This window comes from Notothenia rossii (assembly GCF_949606895.1).
Source record: "Notothenia rossii genome assembly, chromosome: 1".
Taxonomy (NCBI): Eukaryota; Metazoa; Chordata; class Actinopteri; order Perciformes; family Nototheniidae; genus Notothenia; species Notothenia rossii.
In genome coordinates, this window is record NC_136912.1 from 84,622,096 (window position 1) to 84,642,009 (window position 19,914).

General features: G+C 40.2%; 1 protein-coding gene across 2 annotated transcripts; it reads left to right on the forward strand.

The window, feature by feature from the left end:
* Window positions 1–446: 446 nt before the first annotated feature.
* kita (KIT proto-oncogene, receptor tyrosine kinase a) lies at window positions 447–18,289 on the forward strand. 2 transcript variants are annotated; one of them, XM_079686291.1, is made up of 21 exons: window positions 447–890; window positions 2,955–3,209; window positions 4,281–4,565; window positions 4,658–4,797; window positions 5,682–5,874; window positions 6,014–6,200; window positions 7,016–7,131; window positions 7,372–7,486; window positions 8,978–9,162; window positions 10,592–10,698; window positions 10,836–10,962; window positions 11,505–11,609; window positions 11,860–11,970; window positions 12,136–12,277; window positions 12,446–12,540; window positions 12,636–12,766; window positions 13,115–13,237; window positions 14,487–14,598; window positions 14,694–14,793; window positions 15,041–15,146; window positions 16,341–18,289. In XM_079686291.1, exons 1-21 carry the CDS (start codon window positions 836–838, stop codon window positions 16,524–16,526), a joined length of 2,976 nt encoding a protein of 991 aa, XP_079542417.1. In that variant the 5' UTR covers window positions 447–835; the 3' UTR covers window positions 16,527–18,289. The 2 variants fall into 2 exon arrangements, with proteins under 2 accessions (XP_079542417.1, XP_079542418.1); XM_079686292.1 differs by having other exon boundaries at window positions 5,703–5,874.
* The last annotated feature ends 1,625 nt before the right edge of the window (window positions 18,290–19,914 follow it).

Sequence of the window (19,914 nt, forward strand, 5' to 3'; positions counted from 1 at the left end):
TATGGTAAATGATTTGCAACCAAAGGAATTAACTTTAAGGGCCAGTTTGAAGTGGTTGGCATTGCATCTGTTTTCAATAAAGATGGAATTGCTCATTGCTGTCAACATTAATCGGACAACAATCAAGATGATTTTATTGTTTTATAGCCCATGTAAAACTAATCTAACTCTAGAAGCCTACGACTGCGTGCCAGCTTTCACAAACATGTCATGTGTGGTATCATGAGGCAGCAAAAGACAAAGGGTCATTATGTGATGTTCTTGTCTCCATTTGGGTTTTTTGGGGGATGGTGCGTGTGTGAGGTTGTGTGAAATGGAAATAAATGATTATAAGATTTAATGGAGAACTATGGCAATTGTGTCCTTACAATAAAATAAAAGTTAGGGTGATGTTTTCATTAAGACATGTGGAAAGAGGTATCATAACAGATGGAAAAGACTGGACTCCATGACTGAATCTATATCTTGCTCTGACACTCTGTACGTGCGCTTGGTGTTTCTCTCTCGGAAGCAGATAGCAGGTCCCAAACGCCTCCCTCCCTGTGTTGGGCATGAGTAATAGGCTCCACCACTGGCTCCTATAAACGCTTTGTTGACGCCACAGTCAGATCTACCTGGTCCGCCTCGCTCCAGGAGAACAACATGTTTGCATACAGGCGACGACTGCTGCTTTTGCGAGCTGTACTGAGCATCTGCGCCTTTAAAGACTTATAAGTGCGCCTCTATCAGAGCCTGAAGCCAACTTCCCACAACTCCGAGGCGCTCGGCGAGTAGAGTAGAGACAACCAGAGAGGCACTGGCTCATCTTCACAGCTAGACCCATGGAATAATAACTATGGAATACCACTGGATATTGCTGTCTGTGTTTTTACAGTTACTCTTCCATCCAGGTAAGACTCATCATTTTCACTTGGTCTATCTATGCAGACAACTTGTTGCTCTTGACTTTTGGAAAATAGGCTCGACAATATCTGAATGCCTAAATTTAATCAGCTCGATTTTGCGTAGTAATCTGCATGCATTTAAATGCTCCACTTCAACATTGACTGTACAGTATGGTGAATTTCTACTCAATTGCCTTTGTTCTGGTACATTGAGTTGTGAAGGCTGCTGATAAGACCAAGTAAAGTCACTAAAACCTGATGAGGAAAGTGGATACTTGGGTTGATGATGTGGATGCAAACGAGCTACTTTAATAATTCATGTTTTTGTCAGAGAACATCTCAAATTGAACAGAAAAGTAATCAAACAGTGGAGGTTGTGGCGGGTTATGTGAGCTCGATGCAAAGGGGCTTTTTGGTCGTAATGTTTTACGCGACAGGTTCATACGGTGTTCCTCCCTGCACAAAACCGTCTTTATGAAAATATAGTGGCAACTCCTGGCTCATTGGAAGCATGCAAACTAGCACTTGTAGAACTGCTTTGCATGCGTGTATCATTTTTCTTTTATTTGAATATTGTCACATCATGTGTTACTTTTACAGAGCTTTTTGAGCATTTTGGTTTAATTTTGAAAAGACATTACAATAATGATCGCCTTTCATGATCTTCAGAGTATTACTCCAGATGTCAAGGTCCATAAACACCAAATTATGTTTTACTGCCTTGTCTTACACATTTAATCTTGACTCGTTATTTTATATGATGGTTCACATAAGTGCTATTCCTTACAGTACCCTATGTTCAAATGCGAGGAAACTCAGTCCAAAGTCAACTTTTATCTTATTGTAGAAAAATAGTTGAAGATTTCTCCAGACGCGGCTCGCACATTTATTGAACGTTGTTTTGGCAGGCTGCATTCAACCAGCCAACCTTGCAGATAAACTGTGAACCACATGGTTTCTGTTCTCGCTGGGTCTGCCAACCTCCTGCTGCTCAGGGGGGCATCAGGTGGGCTCTTTCTCTCATTTCCATCTGAACGACAGCTTGAAAGTACAGCTATGATCTCATGGGATTCCGTTGATGTTCACGCCATGTCGGTATCATCAGGGACTTTGAATGACTGCCACATCTTAACGCAGTCTGCACAGGCTTGCTGGTCATGTGATGCAGGGCACGCTATTACGTTTGCCTTAAGCTTGTTCACTCAGGCGACAGTCAGACCTAATTCACTTTCACCATAATCAATAAATATACCATTTTATTTATTAAATATACCTCACATGGACACTTGTAGCTCCCTGGACTGTTGCTGACAAAACCTTTGAGTTAAATTCCACAGTTGTTAGACAAATATTTACGCATAGCATGTGCAGATGCTCTGCAAACAGAGCCAGCAGAACTAGCCTTCTCTAAATTGACACATTTTAATACAATGCTGTAGCTCTTTGTTCTCCTGTTTTAAAGCATTTTAAATGTCCGGAGGCTACACACATTAGTTTTATTATTTTCTGTTTGTGTTGATTTGTATGTCATGTTTCCGTGATAATGTAATTACAGAGATCTGCTCAGACGTCAAGAGGTTGAGCATTACACCAAGCATCTTTACCTGCATTATGATGATAGTCAGAATTCAAAGCCTCAGTTTTTCCAATGTAAAACAATCTAAAAAATAAAGGTATCGAACATATTGTTTAAGTTGGGGCTTTACTTGTGAAATACTGCATATTTTCAACTGTTTATGAAATCTCTTTTGTGGAACTGCTCACAGCTTGTGTCCACACTGAGGCTATAAAACAAAGCCGAGGAGTCACAAGTTAGGCACAGGCCATTATGGGTTTGGAACCGATGCTCTAATAAAAACATGGTTTACTTATTATTTAGCACAACTTAATTTAGAAGTTTTTCAAACAAAGAAACTCTCTTTCTTCCTCTGGCTGAACAAACATATCAGCAATGTGGCCATGATCCCACTCACATGAGGTTTTGCTTCCTAATGTTGTGAAACCAAATTGGCTCCTCATGATTTTGACATGTTTTTCATGCAATTTATTTCCCTCTCTATCGGTTTATAGGCAACACCAAGCCAACTATTACCCCAGCTGGAAGTCACCTTGTTGTCCCGCTCAACGCACCCTTCGAGCTGCGTTGTCAGGGTGAGAAGGAGATGCAGTGGCAGCGGGAGGACCGGCCGAAGGTGCGGGGAGAGATAAAGATTACTGGGATGTCCACAGTGCGCATCTCCAGGGCTCAGCCAGCTCACATGGGCCGCTACATCTGCCTAGAGGAAATGTCCAAAGCGCAAACCTCGATCTACGTCTATGTGAAAGGTAGATGGATGTAACTCTCAGTAATTGAGGGTATTTGGTTGATTACATGTGTTAGATATTATGTGGTGTTTGAGCGTGAGAGAGAAGAAAGAGAAGTAAAACGTAGAGCAGGGTGAGACAGACTGCAGAGTAAAGCGGAGGAAGGGAACAGTGTGTGTGGGAGTGCTCGCAGACAAAGGTGTTAGTATCTTTGCCCCGGACAGGTGCAGTAGATGCTGTAACTATTTATTGAGTGCATGACTGAGTTTACTGTATTTTTCTTCTCTATGTCTCTTCATATCCCATTGGCCCACTGCCATCACTGCAGGCTCCACAAACCACACATAACCGATGAAGAAACAAGCAGTCACTACTTACTAGATGAGAGGCTCACATGTACCACCACTAAAATAGATTAGAATTGAATTTATGTAATTGGACAATTGAATGTTTTACTACTCTTTGCCTCTACTGGGTAGATATCACTTTATAGACATACAGCAGAATCATTACTTTTGCCGGGTATGTCATGGTGACTGTCAATTCTAGAAATGGGAAGTAACTATTATAGTTTAGATATTGTAATTTTACGTTATACATTCTGTTCTATTTGGCAACACCCATGGTTGCTGTTGCCAAATACCTTTACTGTTTACGACCTTGTGTATTAGCCAGCAGTCTTCTTCATTATTTGTGTTAGAGCATCAGTGCTGTTCTTGTGAAGATACTGCCACCTTTGGATCAGTGAAGCCCTATGAAGCCAGGAAGAAAAGAGACGTTAACATTCCTTAAATTAATCTGTTGAAGTTCCGGGGTTGACTCACACTCTTATAATTGCATCATTTCTGACTGTAGAATTGGCTACACCAGCTTTTATCTTGTGAAATTGGTATTGGATTAAAATGTAAAATTCATTAAAAAATGTAGTTTGGAATTTGTGCCACATTTCATTGGCAACATGGAATATGATTTGGCAACAAGATAAAAGTATATTTTTATGTAGCATTATTACATCATGGCTGTCAAAAACTAAAGCTTCAACAATTCAGTGTGCAGCCCCCCTTACAGCTCTGACGCCTACATTTTTGGCAGATCCTGTAAATCCCTTCAGAAAATCAATGGTGGACAAGATTCTTACTAGAGAGGGAGACACTGCTTCCATCTCCTGCCTGGCGACTGATCCAAGTCTGGACAACCTGCGCCTGGAAACATGTTCAAGTAGAGCTCTGGCCTCTGGTCTCCAGTTTTCTGCGAGCCTCGAGAAAGGCATCACCATCTTCAACACACGAAAGTCCTACGAAGGTTGTTATGTGTGCACAGGAAGACTCAAGGAAGAGAACGTCAGATCATTTCAATACAACTTGATCGTGAGACCAGGTAAAGTGAATTAAATGCATGTATGTAGGTGCGTTGGTGCTCCAAAAGCACAGGTTGATAATCCAGTCAAATTTCCTTTGATTTCCTTTTAGTACCCATTGCTCCTCCTGTGATTGAGATGCAGGCGTCCAAAAGAGTGATTCTCATCAGGGATGAAGGTCTATCCCTCACCTGCAACACGACTAATGTCAATGGAGAAATCCATCTAAAGTGGGTCACCCCACCTGGCTCGGTGAGACTCTTCTGCCTTTCCTTTGCTGGGTGCTGTTGGGGATCTGTTGTTGTAGAGATTTTGGGCAAATTCACAAAGAATGTCTTGTGGCTGCTGATAAAATGAGAAATTGCAAAACAAATCTTCAACGTGTCAAGATCTGATTCACAAAAGGTATTGAACTTACGGTATTTAAGCGCACTTTAACTGCGTGTGGTTATTTGCGTTAGTCTCTTTGAATTTTATAGGTGTTCGCAGTGAGGCTCATCTGCACTGAAAAGGGCCAAATGTTTGTAATTTTAGTAGGTGCAAATAGCAAGCTCATCAAGACGCTATTTGCTTTGCGGCAAAATTGGGGTTAGCAAAAGCTGCACATTCCTTTTGTGAATTCACCCTTAACTGTTGATTATTTGCTTTTAAGATTTAAACGGGCTATGATAAGTAAAACCAGATAATTCACTTTAATGTTTGGGAACAGTCAAACACTAAATATCAGCAGACCTGTGGAATTATACTCACCACATGTGTTCTGAATTTGTCTTTTTTTCTTGCAGTCATTAAATGTTATGACACCTAATGATAAACACCTGTCAGCTGCATTGGTTTTTACCTGAAAATGGTTACATTTAAATGTTCCAAACTAGAAAAGAAATTATTATATTTTCCAATTAGATTAAAATACTTCTTTGTTTTAACTGAGAGGTTCACATGTACTGGTATCAGTGGTTGTTCTGATGAAAGAGAGTGAGAGGGGTCAAAGATCTTGGCTTTGTGTGAACCATGTGGACCAAAGTGTGCGTGTGTTTACTTGCATGAAGGCAGTTGTGTGTTCATGTCAGTGCTGTGCTTGGCGAGGATAGATATGCAGACAGGGTTAATCTCTAGAGATCTCTGGGCGTTGACAGGGTGCCGTCTGGTATCCACAGCAACCACCAAAGGTTGGCGGTGTTTCGCGTATCCTGGAGGAGAACTTCACTCACGTGCGCAGCGCCACCTTGACCACCACTGAGGTCGGACCTCAAGACGTCGGACGTTACCGATGTGAAGCTGAGAATGAGAAAGGGGTCAGCACACAGTCAGTGTGGCTCGATGTTTACGGTGAGTGTGTGAAGATATTTGAAGCCGCCTTTTGTTAACTTGAACTTTGAACTGTGAGGTCTGGACACTTCAAAGAAATATAGACAACATTTGACCTCTTCAAATCCTGATAACAGTGTCTCATTTCCTTATTTTTCAGAAAAAGGATTCATCAATTTAACACCCGCAATCAATGAAACCATCCATGTACGTTCAGGCGAGAATTTGCCCCTAAATGTTGAGATGGAGGCTTATCCAAAGCTGCACTGGTTCTCCTGGAGCTTCATGGGCCAGCAGCTGAGAAACACAACTGACCATGTCATCACCACTCACGTCCATGAGTACAGGTGAGACAAACACACACGCTTTAAGTGCTCCACTTTTACCACATAGATGGAAATGTTCATTACCCATACGGAGTAGAATTTAACACTTAGGTTTGGCTGCAGGTTAGGGCAGTGTTAATGCATCGGCTACACTTGTAACAGCCAGCTGAGAAGAGCAGCAGGAATTTTAAGAGCGTTCCATAAACACTGGTGGAACGGGAGTGTCGAAATATAAATTGCACATACAGGAAAATAAAACAATAATTATTTCTGCTTATAGAAATACTGCTTAATATGTTTGAAGGCTGTATGCTTTTCCACTCATTTCAACCTTCTTTTTATTTTGTGAAAAAATATCAGATGACCTTTTAATCCTCTATTGGAAATCAATAAATCCATATCAACTGTGGGAAAAAAGTAACCTCGACTATTGAAAAAAGCTTCTTAAAATGAGTTTGTAAATTGCTCGAGACTCCAAGGCACTCCCTTTTTAATCAACCAAAACACCTTTGTTGTTATGGCAAATGATGTTAGACCTAACAGGATGAAGCCTTTGTCAGGGAGTCCAAAAGATCTTTGAAAATACCACTACATGTTGTTCTACTTGTTATTTTTCTATAAATGATTTACATACGTATACTGTCAATCAACATATTTGCATTTAAGAGCAAAAGAAAATACTTGATAACATTTCAAAAAGGCAAATACTTTATCTTCTCAGGCAGCATTGATAAACAGAAAAGGGAAATACCAGTTTTGTAAAATAAATGTAAAAGCACTTATTCTTATAAAAAATGTATGAATGCATTCATGCTAAAAATGTAATTTGTGTTCAGGTACAGCAGTGAGCTGAGGCTCGTGCGGCTGAAAATGTCAGAGAGCGGAGTTTACACCTTTCAAGCCTCCAACGGTGACGCTTCAGTAAACCACACATTCACCATCTTTGTGATCAGTAAGTTGTGTTAATGATTTTTTTAAAGGTTTTTTCTTCCCTAAAGCCATATAACGAACTGAATTAACCTCAGGAGCTGACATGTGGGAAAGGGTCTTATTGACCTTTTTCTTTGTGGGAAATGAGGTCTTGCTCTCAACCTTACACTGTATCATTTATAGCTCACTACGGTTCAATGCAAATAAAAAAAACTCCAGCTTGTCATTCATCTCTTACCTGACTCACTTGTTTTTCCTATAGGTAAACCAGAGATTGTATCTCATGAGGGCCCAGTTGACGGACAGGTACGCTGTGTGGCAGAGGGGTTTCCTGCCCCGCAGATCGCCTGGTACTACTGTGAGCAGCCATATGCCCGGTGAGATTTTAATAAAAGCTTATATAGCTTTTTCATCAATCAGCTTTTGTAATTGGCAGCTACAAGACCAAACACTAATGGTTGTTTAAAACAAGAGTTTGGTGCATTAATGTATTGTCTGTGCCTTTCTTTAGTTTTCGGTTGTTGAGCTAAATTGGGATCTAGGGTGTAAAATGTCTTTGCGCCATTCAAAAGGTATCGATGAAAGTAACAGTACAACTCCAGTTAAATCTGACCAATAAGAAATACTCACAGTCCTACTGAGTTATAATTGCTTCTTATTGAGTCGTTAATATTTAACTTTATAGAGAAATACTTATTTGCAACCATGTTTAATGGGGCTTCATAAGTAGCTTTAAATAAGATAAGCCCTGTGTTTTGTCAAAACATTTATCCTAATTTATTAGTTAAAGATAAACAGTAGTTTGGTTAAACAGAACATGCTGGGATGGTTTAATAAGTGCACCTAACAGAGTCTAAAGTAGTAACATGGATTGTAAAACGTTATAAGGCAGACTGGTCATCAAACTGACTAAACAAAAGAAAAGCTGCCAAACCAAAATCAAAAGCATCATGCACCATAACAATGAAAATCCAATTAGTATGTTGATGTTTGCCAACAAATGTAATGGCTTTTGCAATGGCAATGGAGCATGCATGTCTGTGTGTTCAACTGTAGCCACAAGATGTATGTTGAGTTACTCTATTGATGATGAGCGCCAGCCATTGATTACAAGGGATCCACCCACCATTTCAATTCATATGTGATCTTTATTTTCAGTTTCACGTTTAGATGTTTGGGAAACTCATATGAAGAGTCTCTTGGGGATACTAAAGGTCACTTTAAGGACACGTTGGATAGAGTCAGGTATTATGATGCAGGGAATGTTCAGATTGTGGGATTTGACGGGAGAAAGATTAACTTGTTGGTAGGTGCCTTGGATGTCTGCCTGGATCCAATTGGACGCGCCTAGTATTGTGTTATACAGAACGTGTGTTGAAGGAGGAGCACCTGGTAGCAATAACAACACCAATCCCATGCAGCACAGGCAGTGAATCATAAGTGATTATCCAAACTTATCCAGTAATTCAGTAATCACAATCAAATCCAATTAAAACTCATTGCATGCACTCACGAACATGTATGTGCAAAACGTGAAAGTGATGTGTCCAGAGTGGGCCTGTGTTCAGAGAACATTTTGATAACAGCTGCTTTTTTATGGTGTGATGCTGTGAAAGATAAGCCCCGTTTATTTTTTCGCTATTTCATGAACATAGGTAGAATTCCTAACCATTTGTATGACTTCTGGTCAACTTGTGTCCATGGTTTTGCATGTTTTGTTATGTTTTATATCACAAAAATAGTTTTTAAGTCTGAGGAAATCCAGAATGTTTTACTTCTGTGACTAAGGCGAGAGATCAGATGTCAGAGTGAGACAATCGCTGATCCCCACTGCCAATTCTTAACAATGCAAACATTTCTGCCTTCAGGTGCTCCCAACAGGTGAATGCCACCCAGGAAGAGCAAAATGTCATCACTGTGACTCTGTTCAGCCCCATGTTTGGGAAGACGGAGGTGGAAAGTCGGGTGAACGTCAGCAGGGGACGTTTCAGTACTCTGGAATGTGTGGCGACGGTGGAGGGAGAGCAGGCCTACACACTCTTTTCCATCAGCGGTGAGTAGATATCACAAATATACACACCTGCGTAAATAAAGTAGTATGCAGTCAGTTAAATGCAGGCCATGTGATCTTGAACGGGGCGCCTGTCGCCAGTCTCATGTTTTGTTGCTGATTTGACGTAATCTTCTCCATCTCCTCAACTTTAGATTATAATCAAGCCCATTGAAGTCAACATTATATAATAGGACACAAAGACATGACAATTTTATCCATATTTGTATCCACCTGATGTTCTTTTTCACAGTTTTTTAACTGATGTTAGTAGTTTTTTAAGCTTATGACTCATTCCTCCTTGTGCATTGTGAAACAACGTTAGTAATTCTGTAAACCCCACATGGAACTTAATCCCTAATTCAAAATATTTACTTCAAGCATGATTTTGGCTACGATTAACCCATAGGTGTGGTTTTAGCACTAGAGGTTGGTGGTTTATAATCTGTTTGTTAAACAAAGGCAAGGAGAAAATCCTCAGACAGGTTTCACCACGATAAGATGTGTAATTTAAATATAGGATTTAGCTTTAGTCTCTTGTTTACTTTATCACTCCAAATCCGCTCTGTTTAACGGCCCTCCCATATGCTTTATAATGAACTCTCAAGTGCAATAGCTGAAAGTACAGAAGTTGTCCCGGCCTGACCGTGGAGACCCGGGTTTATGCAGGACATGGGGGTCTAACTGTGGCTACAGCGGGCATGTGGGCGAGCATTATAAGGGAGAGTGTTTGTGGCAAGGCTGGACAAGCGTTTGGGAGCGTGTGCAGAGGAATTTTGTACTTCGCAGAGTAACAGCAGACCAGGCGGAGGCGCTCAGAGTGTGGAGCTCAGTAGGAGTCCTGGCTTGCTGCTGCTGCGTTCTGGGGCAGTGGGAGGCTTGGAGGTGTCAATGAGCTGCAGCAGGGAATACATAGAGCTATAGAAACCACTGACAGGTTTACAGGGGATTAGTTCCTGCAGACTCTGCATTTTCCGATTTGAAGTGGAGAGAAAGCTGCTTATCTCTAAAGAGCTTATTACACCCCACCGTGCAGAGGAGAAAGACAATAATGCATCAAAAACAGCCAGACACAAAGGGACAGAACACTGATTACATATAATTACCCACAGAGACACAGCTGTAAAGGCAAAGTAAATACAGTTAGGTATTGTATAATCAAAACAGATGTCAAGCAGTTCAACTGAATGATATAACAGTAACAAGAATATAACAGAGAATGGGAACATATATAAATACATAAATAATTGGATTTGTTTGCTGTGATTTGAACAAAGTGTGCTTCACCGTGACTAAGTCCTCTCTGGCTTACCTTAATGCCCCTTTGCAATGTCATTTAGAGTGTAAACATATTAGACCATTGAACAAGTCACCAATAGACTCTATTGCAACTGATTTTGTATCTCACTATATAATTTCTCTCTCCCTGTAGAGAGAACTGTCACCCATGATCTGTTCACCCCTCTGTTAATTGGCTCAGTATCGGCAGCAGGCATCCTTTGTCTCGTCCTTATCATACTGTTCTACAAGTACATGCAGGTAAGACAGCTCTGCACTCTTCCAAAAGGGCACGCCCTCTTCTATCATGTTTGGGAAATGATAAATCAAAAGAACAACATGTTGAAACTTCATTGTAGCATTAATAAGGTGTATCATTGTATTTGAATTCTTGCCAGAAACCCAAATACCAGATTCAGTGGAAAGTTATCGAGGGCATCCATGGAAACAACTATGTGTACATTGACCCCACTCAGCTACCATACGATCACCAGTGGGAGTTTCCTCGGAATAACTTGCGCTTTGGTAAGAGCCCTGCCCTTCTTTATCAATGTTGACAGCGTTAAGAGCTGTGTCTAGGCCTTTACAAATCCATTAATATGCAATTTCTGACATTCAAGTGTCTTCATTGTAGGCGCAGATAAATGATGATGTGGTCATAGATGAGGGTTTGTGACAGTAATAGTTTGAATAACAAGGCCTTACAGTGCAGTCAGAATGAGATAACCCTGTCACCCGCAGGCAACTTCATGCTGATTGAGAAATTGTAATATTTATGTGTCAAGTTACACAACGTTAAGGTTTTAGCCATGTGTCTTGTTACTAACCAGTTTCACAGCTCATACATGATGAAAGCCCACTCCTTCACTGCAAACATAATAATGTTGACATATTACGGGTGGTGTTTTTAACAATCCTTAAACAGGATCCTGCATGTCCTGGTGCCTATGTACACAGCCCGGGGGCTAAAACTAGTGCTAGGAACTAGGAACAGCGGCATAAAACCAGTTTGTTGGAGGGGAAAAGGGTTGGGAATAACAGTTTAATGTCCGTCATCTTTTTTTCAGGGAAGACACTGGGATCTGGTGCATTTGGAAAAGTGGTGGAAGCCACAGCATATGGCATCTCCAAAGCAGATTCAGTCATGACGGTGGCTGTGAAAATGCTCAAATGTAAGCGTTGTTTCACATGTGTCTTACTTGTTGGTTTTAGACCATAGTTTAAGAATATTTGTATTTGGTGATTTGCACACTGCTACAAATCATCATATTTAGGAACCTTTTTTTATTTCCTTCAAACAATAACTAATGTATTTATCCTCCAAATACCAGATGATGATCCATAATCATAGTTCAACTTGAGTTTACTCTGAATCCTTTTGATAATGTTACTGATTATACTCAAATGTTTTTCCCCCCACAGCTAGTGCTCACGCCACAGAGAAAGAGGCGCTGATGTCAGAGCTGAAAGTCCTCAGTTACTTGGGAAACCACATGAATATTGTCAACTTGCTGGGAGCCTGCACTGTTGGAGGTGCGGCAGCCATGTTGTCCTGTATATTCATTTAAGACTTTAGAGTGAAACAACAGAGATTGTGGACATAATCTAATGAGTGTGCCACCTCTATAGTTTTGCCAAATTACTAAATCTATGTATCTGGTAAGATCATCATCTTAAGGTATGTTTCTTTGTTTGAAGGCCCTACACTGGTGATCACAGAGTACTGCTGCTTTGGAGACCTTCTTAACTTTCTACGCAGAAAGAGGGAATCATTCATCTGCTATAAGCTCGAAGAAGACTGCCACTACCGCAACGTGATGCCGCAGAGAGACACAGCTGGGTAAGGTTTTCATTTTTGTGCAATGAAAGTTATAGTGTGTGTGTAAGAGAAAAGAGAGTACTCGTGTTTACTATCCAGAGTGTGCGTAGGAGGAGGGCATTTGGACAGCAGTGTGCCTATGTGTGGCTGTGCTCAGCTAAGACCAGACTGCTCCTTTCCTCTTCACAGTGACAGCTTGAACGGCTACATGACCATGAGGCCTTCTGCTGCTGGCAACCCGCCTTTCAGCTCATCCTCTGAGAAGAGACGCTCAATACGCAAAGGCAAGCAAGCCAGTCATTCATCAAATATCTCAATCCTAAAATATACAGTAGGATTCAGGCCAATAAAAAATCTCTGTCCTGTTTTGTCCTCTCAGGTGGCTCCTATGTTGAAGCAGATGAAGAGAGTGAGATGTTTGAAGAGGATGGTCTGTCTCTGGACACAGAAGACCTCCTCAGCTTCTCACACCAAGTGGCCAAAGGCATGGAGTTCTTAGCCTCCAAAAATGTGAGCATCAAATTACCACTGTCATACCCTTTGGATTAAACTGTGATATGAATTTGTTGACGTGATATCTTACAGAGCAAGGATCATGTTGCACAGCCAGTAAACGGATCTTAAATGCATGTTGGAGCATGCTGTTAAAAGATGTATTTGCTGTGAGGGCAAGATACTGTGACCAGTAAGCTCATGTATCAGTGTCAGTGCGGTTGTCTGTTACAGAGTCAAGTGTGGAAAATCAGTACCAAACCACATTAGAAAAAGCACTTAATCCAAATCAAATGTTGTGTTATTGATTGTGATGTATATGACATGTTCCATTTGATCTTTAAAGAGGTTCTGCATATTTTTCAGTGTATCCACAGAGACCTGGCTGCAAGAAATATCCTCCTAACTCAAGGAAGAGTAGCAAAGATCTGTGATTTTGGCCTGGCACGAGACATCAACATGGACTCCAACTATGTAGTCAAAGGCAATGTAAGTTTGTACTAAAGACACAGAGAGTTCAGGATACATACAATGGTGTCTCTCATGAACCCCCCCCTTCAACATACCATTATAATCCTAAATCAAACCCTATGCTTCAGTGTTCTGGTTTGAAACAGTCTAAATAGATGTGTAAAGGAATTAACCAGCTTATTGGGCGTGTCCCTGCTTTGTCTATTGTGCCTTTACTTGTCAGAGGTACTGTGTATGTAAACTTCCTCCTTAGGGCTGTTGTAGATCACTAGAAAGCTAATTGTGTATGTTTGTTTGTTAAGACAGGTCTGCTCAAAGCTTAGAGTAAATAGGTTAAAATTAATCCTTGATGATGTTTTACAACACTTATTCAAGCCCAAACTAGAAATCCATCTGTCTTTGACTTTCTCTTGACGTTTTAATGTGTGAAGATTTACCAAAATGAAGATTTGCACGATACTAAACTAAAACAGGTTTCACCAAGCAAACAAGTTCCCCAATAACGAAAAGACTAAAGACTACACCTAGGTGCCATTGCACTGACCTTAACTGAACTGACAAAGCTAACGTGAGCTTGCTAACGCAGTAAGTACACTGAAGCTTAAAGAAGTTAATAAGGGAAATGGTTGACATATATTAAATGACACTTATAATTTACTTACTTAACAATGTAAACTGTCACATTACATCAAAGCACAATAAACTGTAAGCAACTGTTAAGCCAACGAACTGAATGAAGGAAGTTACGTTGGCATAATCCGATATTTTTTGCTCTGAATTTAGGAGTTCTACATTTACAGTTTTTGATACTAAAGTGACTTCATTATCTCGTTGATTGCTTTGAATCAGACAAAGCTAAAGATGTTTCCTAGCAACAGATATACCCATTATGACAGCCTTGGTCGCAGGTACAAAGACAACAAGTAGTAGTATTTATACGAGATGCAAATCTGTTGGAGTGCGCCTGTGATGGCTTAATGACTTTAAAGTTTCCCAAGTGTGAGATGTGTCTTTGAATGTATCTGTGCGTATCAGGTGTGTGCGGCACAGAGCGGTTGTGAACTATGACTTTTTAGATCCTCAGTGAAACGCTGTGTGCATTCCTGGCATTTTGTACAGTCTGTTCATTAAGCAGTCATAATATGTTTGACGCCAACCACATTTAAAGACGGCAGAAAAGAAAGAAATCATTACTAGGGATGTGGAAGGTTTTACATTTTGAGCAAATTCAACTCTCTATTTACTTACTCAATGCTTTCTTTCCCAGGCTCGTCTGCCTGTGAAATGGATGTCTCCAGAAAGTATCTTTGAGTGTGTGTATACATTTGAGAGTGACGTGTGGTCCTACGGCATCTTGCTCTGGGAAATCTTCTCACTAGGTAAGTCTATCTATCTATTGTGTGTGTGTTTATCTGGCTGTCTGTGTGTTTTTCAGAACCCCACAATGTAACTGAATCTTCCCCGCTAAATGTAGGAAACAGTCCGTATCCTGGCATGCCTGTGGATGCCAAGTTCTACAAACTGATAAAAGAAGGAAAGAGGATGGATGCTCCAGAGTTTGCACCCAGTGAAATGTGAGTTGTTTTTAAAAAGTTAATACGTGTGTGTAAAAAGAGCATAGGAGAAATGGTGTGAAATGGTGGATAGAGGTGGTAAGAATATAAAAAAAATGCAATGTGTGGGATTTGCATAGCAGTCTGCTCTCATCCTGTTGCATTTGGCTGTTCACAAGTATAAAAAAATATACATACGAAAAAAGAACGTGGCGATGTAATAACTGCAGGCAAGTAAAAGTGTTTATGTGTTTCTGCTGCTGTGCAGGTATCATATTATGAGGTCCTGCTGGGATGCTGACCCATTCAACAGACCTCCCTTCAGGAAGGTTGTGGAAAGGATTGAACAACAGCTGACGGATGCCACAAAGCATGTAGGTTGCTCCTCTCTTTGATATTGTTTACTTTACCTTTACGGTTATAAATTCCATTCTTAAAGATAATGAACCGTGAAGACTCACAGGCAGTCAACAGAAATATGTGGTTGTGAAATAGGACCGGCTCCAGAGTCCTTTAATGGTCAAATATGTTGTGAAATGGTTAATTTGGTCATAGGCCTACCTTTGACACCATTTTGAGCTTCGACAAGATATAAAATATAGAAAAAGATATGCACATTGAATCAAAACATTGCCTTCTATGCTAAATGCTAAAGCTAATCATTTGTGATTTTCAAAACTGCTTTTAAACTCCTGAGTTTTCACACATACGTCAGCTGAAGGTCATGGGCCTCTCACAGCATGAGCAGATATGTATGAACTCTCAGCTGGTCTGATTTAACCATGCTACATATCAGGGTCCAATTGTTCTCATGACTCTCTTCTTACGCTCCAATAGCTTTGAAAATTCCTTATCTCAATGTCATGTAAACATTTTGGGATATATATAATCTGCTTTCTTACTAAGATAAAGTTTCGAAAGATTGATACCATACTCAAATGTGAGCATGACTGGCTGGTTAAAAGCTTTAAAAAGTGGTGAAAGGTCTCTCATTAACACTTTGTATCTTGTTTTAATCCATACAGAAATGTAAGAAGACATAAACATTGTGGTTTTACGAAAGATTATATGGCTAGTTTTTTTTTTCAAATAGATTTTCGTACAGATTAAACAAGATTTGATGCCATGTTCAAACCCCACAATATCTGTGTCTTTTAAAATAGTCACTGTGTCAGTAATGTCTAACATGCTAAACTAAAATAGTGAGCAAAGAAATACCTGCTTAAACCTGCTAAACATATACATTTCAATATAGCCGTTGTTAGCATTCAGCTCAAAGCAAAGCTGTTTTGAGTGAAGCATCTAAGAGCAGTGACCCTGGCTCAAGACCTTTTGTTTTGATTTGCCTTGGGCTGAAGCCGGCTTGTTGTTTCTAAGCAGAAAAATATTGCTTTTATCTCATGGGAAAATGACACAAACAACGCTAAAGTCACTAAAGAGTCCATGCCTTCAAATGAGATGAATAGTAATGTTTACTGTTTGAAATGTTTGAAATTGAAGTACAAAAACAATATCAAATAATGATCCTTCTGTCCTCTTACACTTTACCCCTTCTTCCTAATCCTCAGATCTATTTGAACTTTAGCTCCAGGCTTCCTGTTACGCCGAGAGCCAGGGAGGAACAAAGTTCTGAGAGCGTTGCGCCTCACAGTCATAACTCTGCTGCTGGCAATAACAGCGCTCCGACTCAGCCGTTACTGGTCCAGCACGAGGTCTTTCTCGAGGGGACAACCTTCAGAGCACAACGGGTGTAAGGACACACTCCACCTCTCTGGCGGCCTCATGAAGTGCCTGTAATGTTCCGCCACATATCACCCTACAACTACTACTACACCCTCCCACTGGCCTGGTACCAACAGCATATGTTGTTACCTGTTGAAGACGAATGGTTAATCGCCATCCATTACCAGAAACAACAAAGGACAAATGGCTTTCATCATTGTCATTACTACTGTTGTTAAATACAGAGGACAGTCGGACTAATGCTCCCCTGCCTATAATAAAGAACTGTTAAGGCACCGAGAAGGGTGGAGAGATATCAGCGGTTACTCTAAAACTGTCATGAAAGTAGATTATTACACTGTTATGTATTTTTTTGTTTTTTTTTTGTTAAAAATGTCCTTCACACTGTTTCTGTTTATCTATTGGAGTTTTTTTCTTTGTACATTTTTCATTTTGTTATTCTTTGTTGTTTTTCTGTTACACATGTTTATGTAGCATTTCCATTTTTGGTTGGCAGTTGCAATTGTTGGAGGAAAAACTTTTTTTTTCTTTTTTTTTTCCTGTTTTATTGTCAGTATTATATAACGGTTCAGATCTGTGTTTATATGAAGAAAACAATCTTTGGGGGCCAATTTAAATATAGATATATCGAGACACTGGTATATAAGCTATTAGTCAGCATTGTTGGTTTGCTTAGAGAGTTGCTTAGAGTCCATAAGTGCTTCAAGTCATTCAGGAAATATATTTTTGCTGTTTTTTTGTTGGTTGTCACTACCTAGAGAGCAACTTACTGTCTACTGGATCCGTCAAAGCATTTCATGGATCGGCCCGCCAACACTGTAAACACAGTTCAGAGATATGAGATAGACATGGTACGCTAGCTTTTCATTGAAGTGCTTTTGACTGTATATGTACCTAACTGTAGGTAATTATTTTAGTCATTGCTATATGATGACATGGATAGTTAAACGTTTGACAAAGAAGACACTCTGAGGAAGCTGTAACTCCTGGTGTTCATCTTAGCTTTGTGACAGAGGCATGTAATGCAGGTGTATAGTTTCACTTTTTGACAGCTGGACTGCTGGAGAGTTCTCTTGTAAAGTTGTAAATAATTTCAGGTTTATATGGTTTGCTCTCATGCCACATCCAGTGTATGATCTTTGTTTACAAGCATGAGAGACAGGTACTGCCATTTCTGATACATGATTTCTCTGCTTTTTACCTTCTTCCTCCTTTTATGAAGGAACACTTTTTCTTCTGGCCGACAGGCAATTGGTGTGTTTTTGCCCATGATACTGCTATAGCTCTCAATTGTACAGTATATATCATGGATCGAGTCAGTGTGATGCACATTTTAAATAACATTACTGTAAGTGGACTGCAATATTCCCTGAGATGAGCCAGTGCGTCTTCAGGGCTCTCTGGTCAGACGTCAACGCTGCGTACAGCGCTCTGCTTCCGTGTGTTTGTCATCTCATTGTTCTGCGACCAGTAGCTGGTTTCCCAGCAGTCCTCCTCTCCTTTGTATCCAGCTGTATCCGCCTTTAGAAGTGGGACTTTCAGCACCTCTCAGCCAGTAGTCTGTATCAGTCCGGACCATTATGATTCCCCTCTTCCCAGTAGTGGATGTTGTTGTGAAGAGCCCTGCTGAAGGAAATTGTCCTGTGTGTGTGTGTGTGTGTGTGTGTGTGTGTGTGTGTGTGTGTGTGTGTGTGTGTGTGTGTGTGTGTGTGTGTGTGTGTGTGTGTGTGTGTGTGTGTGTGTGTGTGTGTGTGTGTGTGTGTGTGTGTGTGTGTGTGTGTGTGTGTGTGTGTGTGTGTGTGTGTGTGTGTGTGTGTGTGTGTGTGTGTGTGTGTGTGTGTGTGTGTGTGTGTGTGTGTGTGTGTGTGTGTGTGTGTGTGTGTGTGTGTGTGTGTGTGTGTGTGTGTGTGTGTGTGTGTGTGTGTGTGTGTGTGTGTGTGTGTATGGAGCATGAATGTCTACTTGTGTTTGTGCACATGTCTGTATTGCAGGATTTAAGTAATTCCATATGGAGGTGCCACTTCTAAATGTTCATCTATTCCTTTAGGCTACAATTGTCCCTCAGTTACACTGCTCTGTCTTTTTGTAAATATAAACAGGCGTATATTGTAAAATGATGTTTATGCTTTTGAAGATGTTTATCACAATGAAGATGTGGTACATTAATGCTGAATTTGAATGCTGTATTTTCTTATGTGTGCACAGATTTCCAACTGTTGGTTCACCTGGGAAAAAAAGCTGCTTGCGTCTCTGAGACCATGGCAACTGAAGAGAGAGATTTATTTTGGCAAATCTTTTAATTTTGTTTGTTTGATCATTTTAATCAGTTCAATTGGTAACTGCCATGGCAAAACAGACTAAAGTCATCCCAGTGCTCATAATGTCAATGTAAATAAAAATGTGTATATTGAATTCCCAATTAAACATTGTTGTTCTAAGGCATCCATAACAAATATATCAGATCCTGTCTTTTTAGCAGTGAGATGTAGGTTGACATTTTGGTGTAAATTACAGTAGCGGGTGACACCCAATCTCATTTTATTTAGCTATTCTTCCTGCTCTAATCTAAATCCTCTGGCTACAGCCCAGAAAAGGACATCTGGTCGTGAGGGGAAAGCCGCGAGGAGGGCCGCAGCACTGAGAGCAGACAAGCGTGGGCAGAGTCCATTGTTTTAGGATCTAACTGATAAGAGACAAGAAGGAAATCCCACCATTGAACTAAATATTTGTTTGTCAGACTTAAGGAAGTTTAATAGAGAGAAAGGCTTAGACCTATCTTTGCAGTTTCATTGTTATTAGGCCAGTGGGGCAATATAGACATTCAACACAATTCTTTAAAATATAGCTTGCAACATTTAAATGTCAATCAGTTACACATATGTATCTACTGTATAAAGACTGTTTATCATCTAGCCTTTTGGTAGGATTGGAATATTTACGGTGGCCCACAGGTGCAAATGTGCTACAATGGCCCAAAACATTTCCGTTAGGGAGAAATGCTCTGCATCTTCAGAAACAATGCAAATATAAAAACACAAATGTGCCAAGACACATGCCAATTAAGAAATATCTTCACCTACTTGACAACACATGTGCAGCATTTAGAAAACATTACAAATACAAAATGCTGCAAGAAGCGTAGCAAGAAATGGAAACGCTAAAATTCACATGGACAGAACTGTAGCTGTTGGCCCATGTAGGCTTGTTTCATGATTGTACGTATTTCGTCAAAAGATTTTAAAATGACTTGGTTAGCTATTGAAGATGTTTCTTCATTTGCATGTGTTTTGCCCATTTGTGATTTTTATATTTTCATCGTTTCTGAAGCTGCATTGTCTTCAAATGGAAATGTTTTGGGCCGTTGTAGCGCGTTGGCACCTGTCGGCCATTAAAATATTT

What these genes read in the sequence shown, in the direction of transcription:
- kita (XM_079686291.1), top strand. Translation starts at nt 836, where the DNA reads ATGGAATACCACTGGATATTGCTGTCTGTGTTTTTACAGTTACTCTTC. An exon ending in GGCTGTGAAAATGCTCAAAT is followed by an intron (nt 11,610 to 11,859) that starts GTAAGCGTTGTT and finishes TTCCCCCCACAG; the next exon opens with CTAGTGCTCACGCCACAGAG. An exon ending in GAGACGCTCAATACGCAAAG is followed by an intron (nt 12,541 to 12,635) that starts GCAAGCAAGCCA and finishes TTGTCCTCTCAG; the next exon opens with GTGGCTCCTATGTTGAAGCA.